Here is a 9,737-nt window from a genome sequence, read left to right as displayed (position 1 = left end):
CATAGGAAATAATGAAGGATAGGGGCACCTTTTTGGGGGGCTCATAGAATTGGACCCCCTGGTCCAATCTTTTTGAAACTTGGGGGGTATTTTAGGGAGAGGCACTAGATGCTATACTGAAAATTTGGCGCCTCTAGCCCCAAAAACAGCCCCCCCAGAGCCCCAGATACCCGCGGATCAACTCTCCATGATTTTCTATGGGAATAAATCTCCATAGGGAATAATAGAGTTGCCAGCAGACATTTCCCTCCCCTCCCCCCGCTTTCTGACGACCCTGAAGCGGGGGGAGGGCCTCCAAACCGAGGGATCCCCTGCCCCCACCTGGGGATTGGCAACCCTAACCGTCAGAAAGGTTCAGGAGCTGCGCTCCTGTGAGCTCCTGCTGAATTTGAGGCCTGCTTTCTACCAATGTCAAACATCTGTCCCCTCCCCTCCAAAGAAAAGTAAATCGCAAGTGAATCCGTGTGTGGGAAATGTGATTTAAACTGGAGAAAAAGCATGGAAGAAAAGGGTTAAGCAAGCATCTCTTTTAGAGAAGCTCTCCCAAAGCAAACATTGCAAACACACACAAACAAAAACCCCATGCCACAGGAAACCCTAATCGTTAAACTTCAACATGCAGGGCTTTTTTTCCTGTTTGTAGCAGGAACTTCTTTAGGCCACACACCCCTGGTATAGCCAGTCCTCCAAGAGTTTACAGCAGGCCCTGTAAGAAGAGCCCTGTAAGCTCTTGGAGGATTGGCTGCATCAGGGAGGTGTAGCCTAATATGCAAAGGAGTGCCTGCTGCAAAAAAACCCCCCAGCCCTGTCAACATGTTTGTTTTGATCTTCAGTTGAGAAGGCTTGAGTCTTTCCGGTGGGAGCACACTGAAAAGGAGACCTGTTCTAAAGAACAATTCAACCAGTTTTATTTATTTATGTCATTGGATTTATCCCACCCTCCCCTGAAAACAGAGACATTCCTGCATTGGCCTCACTTACTCCACAAATAGGTAAGACCAGTGTTTTGGATTTTAGCCCACTAAAACTACCTTAGTCTAGTGAGACTTAAATGGTATGCAGATCAAACCAGTAATTAATCTACTTCTCCACATGCTGAAACCAACCATGTTCTCTTTGTATTTTGATTCCTTCCAGGTCTTCCAGAATCCATCAACTTCCGTTTTACAGGTACATCACTTACCTGTCCTCAAAGCCATGTGGTTATCTTTTCTTTCTTCTTTACTGACTTGTGACACAAGGTAGCCCCAGGGCAGAAGTGGTATGTTTGGTGGTAGACTAGGAAACTGCAAACAGTTGCACCATTGAAGTGTGGAAGGAGCAAGTGCAGAGGGAAAGTGGTGCTTAACATATCTGTCTGCTACTTTTCCCCAGAAACCCCTTCCCTAGTGTTATTTATTTATTAAATGCCTTTATCAGCTACCTTTCTACCTCATAGGAACAAGGTGGCTTACAATGTAAATAATAATTTAAAGCTGCTGGTAGGCAAAAGAATTAATCAAATGCTGTCATGAATAAAACTGTTCTCAACTGCCTCATAAAGATCATGAGTGAAGGGTCCAGGTTCACCTCTTTAGGGAGGTTATTCATAACCAAGGGGCTGCCACTGAAAGGGCCCTGTCTTGGGTATGTTTATGTTTAATTTGATTTATACCCCACCCACCCTCTTCATCAAGGTGGCCTCAGGGCGGCTTACATCAGATCATAATATAGTATGATCGCAATCATAAAATCAATAAAACCATTAAACAATATAAATTAAAAACAATCTACAGTTGGCGCTAACAAATCAGATGCTACTCATATTCTCAGGATGACAGTTGTTCCAGAATTCTCCTACAGTCAACTGAAGGCTTGCCGGAAGAGAACGGTCTTGCAGACCTTGCGGAACTGAGCGAGGTCTCGTAAGGCCCTAACCTCTTCTGGCAATTGATTCCACCAGGAGGGGGCTGCCACTGAAAAGCCCCGACCCCTGGTGGTTGACAGGTACCCAACATAGACCCTGCAGGTGGGACCTGAGGATCCCCTGAAATTATAGCATCTCTAGACCACAGAAATCAGTTCCCTGAGATAAAATGGATGCTTTGGAGGGTGGACTCTATGGCAGGGGTGGCCAACGGTAGCTCTCCAGATGTTTTTTTTTTGCCTACAACTCCCATCAGCATGGCCAATGGCTGGGGCTGATGGGAGTTTTAGGCAAAAAACATCTGGAGCGCTACCGTTGGCCATCCCTGCTCTATGGCCACTGAGACCCCAGGTTCCACCCCCAAATCTCCCAACCTGGAGCTGGCATCCCCACCCCCCATTGGTGGCCCGGGGGCACCTGGCAACCCTACCACTGGATGAGCTTCTTTGGTCGATGATACAGTCAAGAGGGCCTCTCCCGATGACCTTAGTTCCCGGGCAAGAACATCCTCCCACGGTGGAAATCCCAGGCATCCAACAGAGGGAGAGGGGGGAGATGTTGTAAGTGAAAAGCCTAGGTGAGGGGAAGGCTAAGTGCCCTTTTCCATCCACCCTCGCTGAAAAAGCAGCCCCTCCTATGCTGTTGGTATCTGTGGGCGGAAGGTACTACGTATGCCACCCTGATCTCCTTGGAGAATGGTCAGGAGAAAAATCTAATAATAAAATTGCAAGGCTAGACTTGTACTCTCGGCGCGTCCTAGTTTGCAGACAGCGGCTCATCCCCCTTGCAGGTAGAGACTACAAGAGCTATTTGGGAAATGGTTGGTTGGCTATTTGGAAAATGGTTGCTTAATTAGGGTTGCCAAGTCCGACTCAAGAAATATCTGGGGACTTTGAGGGTGGAGCCAAGAGACTTCGGAGGTGGAGCCAGGAGCAAGGGTGTGACAAGCACCATTGAACTCCAAAGGAAGTTCTGCCCATCACATTGAAAGGGACCACACTCCTTTTAAATGCCTTCCCTCCATTGGAAATAATGAAGGATAGGGCACCTTCTTTTGGGGCTCCTAGAATAGGACCCCCCTGGTCCAGTCTTTTTGAAACTTGGAGGGTGTTTTGAGGAGAGTCTCCAGATGCTATGCTGAAAATTTGGTGCCTCTAATAAACCAGCCCCCCCCTCGGAGCCCCAGATACCCACGGATCAATTCTCCATTATACCCTGGGAATTGATCTTCAGAGGGAATAATGGAGTGCCCAGCAGATATTTCTCTCCCCACCCCACTTTCTGAGGACCCTGAATCGGGGGGAGGGCCTCCAAACTGGGGGATCCCCTGCCCCCACCTGGTGATTAGCTACCAAACAGAGTAACGTGAAAAGATAGAACAGGAGGGAAAAGCCACGTGGGCAATCACGTTAAATCAACCTCAGATCCTTAGAAATTCGGTTATTTATATACAATTGTTCATAGAAAATACAACGTGACACAAAGTGCAAAAAGAAAAACTACTCCCGAAACAATAAGTTCAATATTAATGTCCGACAGTTTGTTCCTAGAAATTGGAGTCGGGCGGTAGTGTGTAATGCCGTGAAAACAGAGTCCAGTGGTCCAACTCTTCTCTGTTAGCCAGTATAAAGATGGGATGCAGCAAGGCAGTAGGACTTTGTGTCACATTGTAGTTTCTGTGAACAATTGTATATAAATAACCGAATTGATTTAACGTGAATTCCCACGTGGCTTTTTCCTCCTGTCCCACCAGGAGATTGGCAGCCCTATGCTTCATATGTGACCCGTTGTTTCAATGATTTCTTTTAGTGTCTGACGGGGAGCATACGACTCCGGAAATGGTGTTCACCATCCACTTGTTTTCCACTGATGAGCAGCATCCATTATTCCAAATCACAGCGCCGGTCCTGGAGGTCAACCGGGGAGGCAGAGCTACCATCGGTGAGAAGCAGCTGCTCGACCTATATCAGATTCTATTTGTAATTCACGCACTTGGCAGTTCGCTTGGGACAGAGGCGACGTTCCCTCTAAACTGCAGAGTCCTGTGAGCAAAAATTCTACTCTGTGAGCTACTAGCGTTAAAGCTGTGAGCTACTGCATATATTATTGTGCTCTGGGGCCATTTTTCCTGCACTAAGACAAGAAGGTGTGAGCTGGCCCTGTATAAATCGATGGTGCGGTCTCATTTGGAGTACTGTGTGCAGTTCTGGTCACCGCACCTCAAAAAGGATATTATAGCATTGGAAAAAGTCCAGAAAAGGGCAACTAGAATGATTACAGGTTTGGAACACTTTCCCTATGAAGAAAGGTTAAAACGCTTGGGGCTTTTTAGCTTGGATAAACGTCGACTGAGGGGTGACATGATAGAGGTTTACAAGATTATGCATGGGATGGAGAAGGTAGAGAAAGAAGTACTTTTCTCTCTTTCTCACAATACAAGAACTCATGGGCATTCAATGAAATTGCTGAGCAGTCGGGTTAGAATGGATAAAAGGAGGTACTTCTTCACCCAAAGGGTGATTAACATGTGGAATTCACTGCCACAGGAGATGGTGGCGGCTACAGGCATAGTCAGCTTCAAGAGGGGGTTAGATAAAAATATGGAGCAGAGGTCCATCAGTGGCTATTAGCCACAGTGTGTGTGTGTACACAGTGGCCAAAATTTTATATATATATATAACAGAGTGTTGGACTAGATGGGCCATTGGCCTGATCCAACATGGCTTCTCTTATGTTGTTAAAGACTAACAGAATTTGTGGTAGGGTATGAGCTGAGGTCCATCAGTGGCTATTAGCCACAGTGTGCATATATATGCTCACCCTAACTCAGAGGGAAGACTGGACAGAGGTCCCCAACATGGTGCTAATGGGCATCACGGCACTTAGCCAACTTCAAGTGTTTTTAGAAAGTTGGTGGGGCCAGATGAGGTGATGGCCAACAGGCCTTCTGATTGTCTACTGGAGAGCTGATTGTATGTGTGAATTAAATAGAAACCTATTAAACAGCTTCTGCCCCAAATGTTGCAGAGTTCTATTAGAGTTACGCATAATCTCGCTCCCTAATGTCTTGTGGTTGGCTCAGCCTCTCGTGGCAGCCATTTTGTAGTTGGCTTCACTTCCTGTGGCAGCCATTTTGTGGTTGCACCCTCCATCTTGTGTCAAAATTCCAAAGGAGCCTGCAGGCTCAAAAAGGTTGAGGCTCCCTGAGGCCTTTCTGAGGGAGTAATTTGGAAGAGAAGAGTCACAGGTTGGGGAAGAATAACCCCCCATACCTTGTCTTCCCTGCTCTTCCCTCTTTCAGCATGGCAAAAACACACTTGAGAACCCTGCATGATGCTTTAGCATCCTTCCTGTGTCACCTGTAAGAGCCCCGTGGCGCAGAGTGTTAAAGCTGCAGTACTGCAGTCCTAAGCTCTGCTCATGACCTGAGTTCAATCCCTGGCAGAAGCTGGGTTTTCAGGTAGCCGGCTCGAGGTTGACTCAGCCTTCTGAGGTAAAATGAGGACCCAGCTTGCTGCAGGGGGGAAGTGTAGATGACTGGGGAAGGCAATGGCAAACCACCCCGTAAAAAGTCTGCCATGAAAACGTTGTGAAAGCAACGTCACCCCAGAGTCAGAAACGACTGGTGCTTGCAAAGGGGACCTTTCCTTTTTTCCCTATGTCACCTGTGTCCTGTTGCTTTGAGACATTTAGTGGAGACCTCCATTCACAGACTATGGTTTGTTGCTGAGCATCTAGTTTGGCAGGAAACTGCAGTCCATCTTGCCTTTGTGTGCACCTGTATGATCCACTTCTTTGCAAAGACGCACAGTTGCAACATCTTTGAACCCTTAAAAGATGCATAAATCGGCCCAGAAGAGTTACACAGATCAGCAGCATAAATAGGTCCCCATGCATGTCGAACGTTTACGCTCATTCACTGGTCGAGGTTTGAAATTGATTCATTCTCAGATGTCACTTGAAGAAAATGTTACCTTGACCGAACAATATGCAAAATGCGAAAAAAAAAACCATTTCCCACATTTTTAGTCAGCATTTTTAGTCAGTTCACATTAACCCAAGATGGACATGATTTTTGTATTTTGAATTTGACATGGTTGCTTGAATCTAAGTGAATATTCTTTCTAATGTAATGGTGCATCTAGCATCATAGAATCATAGAGCTGGAAGGCGCCATACAGACCATCCAGTCCAGGGGTGGGGAACAGTGGCTCTCCAGATGTTTTTTGCCTACAACTCCCATCAGCCTCAGCCAGCATGGCCATTCTGGCTGGGGCTGATGGGAGTAGTAGGCAAAAAACATCTGGAGAGCCACTGTTCCTCACCCCTGATATTCCAAGCCCCTGCTCTATGCAGGATTAACCTAACACATATCCAACAAACAGCGGCGACCCAAGGATGCATGGCGCCCCAGGCAGGCAATCCTCGCCACCCGCCCACTGCTGCCCCCCCCCTAGTGCTGCAATGCAGTGCCATGCTTCGTCGCACACATGCACCTCAAGCACACCATGGCACCCGCCCCTTCCCGTCGCCTCCCCCCTACACACGATCAGAGTGCGCCGCACCTGGAGCATACCGGCTGCGATGTGCCGTGTATCTTATCTTTTGAAGAACGCACTGGAGGCTTCTCCCGCCCTCCTTTCCGGAAATGGAAGGAGGCCTCCTCCAGCACGTTCTTCAAAAGATAAGATGCACGCCGCATCACAGCCGGCAGGGCCCAGGTGTGGCACGCTCTAATCGCGCCCGGGGGGAGGGGGGGGAGATGAGGCGAAGGGATGGGAAGGGAAAGGAGGGGGTGGCGGCGGCAGGCGAGGCAGGCAAACGAGGAGCTTGTCTGGGGCACTGGGAGGGGGGCAGCCCAATTTGCCGCAACCACCCTCCCGCACTCTAGGCAAGCGCCTCGTTTGCCTAGTGGGCGAGCCAGCCCAACCAACAAATAATCATCCAGCCACGTTTTGAAGGGGAAGCTCACCACCTTCCTTGACAGCTGGTTCCTCCTCTGAACTGCTTTGACCATAAATTTTTTCCCCTCTAATATCCAGCTGGTACCTTTCTGCTTGTAATTTGAGCCCATTGCTTCCGGTCCTGTCCTTGGCTGCCAAGTGGAACAGCTCCTTGCCCTCCTCTAAACTGTGCTTCTGTACAGTGCTCTAGCATCGCAGGGTTGACTCTCAGCCGTCTGTAACCTCTTTTATGAACTGTCACCTGTCCCGATCTCTGACAGTGGTGCAGACAGAAAATGCAACTAAATAAACATCGTTTTCCCTTCCTTTGCCCGTGGACGATTCAGGGATACAACTGGCAGTCAGTGACACGCCTGCAGTTCCCAAAGACCTCTGGTTTGAGCTGGTGGATCCTCCCCATCATGGAGTTCTCCTCAAGCACAGCACGGAATTTCCCAACCCCATGAGCGCTGGTGAGCTGGGCAGAAGTCCCCTGGGTGTTTTGTAAATGATGTTTTTCATATACTAAAATGGTTGTTTCATACATCTGGATTCCAGTGCCAGGAGGCAGCATCAGGTCTTGGCCTCTGTGCTCTGTTGTTGGACAAACACAGGAACTGATTGGCCGCTGTGTGAGACAGGATGCTGGACTAGATGGGCCATTGGTCTGAAACAGTGGGGCTCTTCTTAAGTTCTTAGGAAGATCTCAGCCTCTATGCCCTGTTGTTGACCCTCCAGAGTAACTAATTGGCCACTGAGACAGGATGTTTGAGGAGATGAACCACTGGTCTGATCCAGCAGGGCTCTTCTGATGTTCTTATGAAGACTTTGGCCTCTGTGCCCTGTTGTTGGTCCTCCAGGTTGGCCACTGTGGGAGACAGGATACTGGATTAGATGGACCGCTGGTCTGATCCAGCAGGGCTCTTCTGATGTTCTTATGAAGACTTTGGCCTCTGTGCCCTGTTGTTGGTCCTCCAGGTTGGCCACTGTGGGAGACAGGATGCTGGATTAGATGGACCGCTGGTTTGATCCAGCAGGGCTCTTCTGATGTTCTTATGAAGACTTTGGCCTCTGTGCCCTGTTGTTGGTCCTCCAGGTTGGCCACTGTGGGAGACAGGATGCTGGATTAGATGGACCACTGGTCTGATCGAGCAGGGCTCTTCTGATGTTCTTACCTGTTGTGTTCATGTACTAAGATACACCTCCCTGTAGAGGAAATCACGTGCATGTGAAGTGCTGTTTGAGTGTTTATTTTACTATGAGTCCATATTTGAGGAAGGAGGGCGGCATGGCATAACCCAGTCTCGCCATGTATCAGAAGTTAAGCAGGGTCGGTTCTTGGAAGGGAAACCACCAAGGAGGACTCTGCAAAGGAAGGCAAGGGCAAAGCACCTCTGCTTCTCACTTGCCTTGAAAGCCCCTTGCTGGGGTTGCCACACATTGGAAGCTAAGTTGGAAGCTAAGCAACCTGGATGAGAGACCACCAAGGAAGGCTCCGCAGAGAAATGTAATGGCAAGCCACCTCTTCTTCTCACTTGCCTTGAAAGTCCCTTGCTGGAGTTGCCATAAATCAGTTGTGACTTTATGGCACTTATGTATATAGGTACTTCAATTTTTTGTGCACCTGCTTGGTGGACCCTGTATTTGTCACAAAACTAATCTTTGTGCCAGAGTTCTCAAGGGACACGATTTGATCATTTCCCTGCATAGTTTGTGAAAGAAAAAACAAATCACTGAGCATCTTTTGGGAGCGGGGTGGTAGGAGTAAATTTCAGAGGGGTTGGCCAAGAATCTTCAGATGCTTTCCCAGAGCCTGAGAGTACTTCAGAGTAGAAGGAACTGTTGAGTGGAACGCACCTTTGTCTTTTTAAGTTGATGAGACTCTGACTGTGTCCTTTCTGCTCTGAATTTCCATGCTTTTACCACCAGTCCTGGCAGCATCAGCGGCTTCCATCGCTAGCTTCTGTGGGTTAATCATGCCGCCCCCCATCCATATTGCTATTTCCTAATCCCTGTTTTAAGAGCCCTGTGGCGGAGAGTGGTAAAGCTGCAGTACTGCAGTCAAACTCTCTGCTCACGACCTGAGTTTGATCCTGGCGGAAGCTGGTTCAGGTAGCCGGCTCCAGGGTTACTCAGCCTTCCATCCTTCCGAGGTCAGTGAAATGAGTACCCAGCTTGCTGGGGGTAAAGCGTAGATGACTGGGGAAGGCAAGGGCAAACCACCCCGTAAAAAGTCTGCCCTGAAAACGTCATGATGCGACGTCACCCCAGAGTCAGAAATGACTGGTGCTTGCACAGGGGACTACCTTTACCTTTTAATCCCTGTTTTGCAGGGCAGAACTCCTGGTAACAAATGATGCCCCTCATTGTTCTCTTGAAAGGGTTTTCTTCTTCATAAATTTTCCCTTATGCTTTTCTTTTCACCAAATGCTGGCTGGGAAATGACGACTCTATTCTTAACATCCTTTCCAGCCAAGGCTGGCCCTGGACTGGCTGGCACCCTAGGCAAGGCTGACTTCTGGTGCCACTGCCCCCTCCCCCGGCACTGATGACATCACCGAGTCACATGGGGGTGTCCCATTCAGCATCCCCAGACAGCCGGCACCATAAGCAATCACCTAGTTTGCCTAGAGGCAGGGCTGGCCCTGTTTCCAGCTTTGTTTTGAGTGGGCATGCTCAGCTCTCATACATGCTAGCTTCAATGTACTGAAGTCAAAGGCTTGCCAGTCATTTGGCTTTAAAGCATATTTCCTCCCAGGGCTTTTTTTGTAGCAGGGACTCCTCTGCATATTAGGTCACACACACACACACACCCCGATGTAGCCAATCCTCCAAGAGTAGGCCCAGTAAGAAGAGCCCTGTAAGCTCTTGGAGGATTGGCTACATCA

The 9,737-nt window shown here is 48.6% G+C and overlaps 1 protein-coding gene across 1 annotated transcript in view; it reads left to right on the top strand.

The window, feature by feature from the left end:
* FRAS1 (Fraser extracellular matrix complex subunit 1) overlaps window positions 1–9,737 on the top strand; it is a 523,356-nt gene that overhangs the window by 403,033 nt on the left and 110,586 nt on the right. Inside the window, 3 exon segments of the mRNA XM_060247149.1 lie at window positions 1,138–1,170; window positions 3,716–3,847; window positions 7,197–7,322. Of these exon segments, the coding sequence (XP_060103132.1) occupies window positions 1,138–1,170; window positions 3,716–3,847; window positions 7,197–7,322 (291 nt within the window).

The sequence above is a fragment of the Heteronotia binoei genome, chromosome 9 (genome assembly GCF_032191835.1).
Source record: "Heteronotia binoei isolate CCM8104 ecotype False Entrance Well chromosome 9, APGP_CSIRO_Hbin_v1, whole genome shotgun sequence".
Lineage (NCBI taxonomy): Eukaryota > Metazoa > Chordata > Lepidosauria > Squamata > Gekkonidae > Heteronotia > Heteronotia binoei.
Note: the sequence above shows the minus strand (reverse complement) of the source record. Positions and strands in the feature narration are given on the sequence as shown.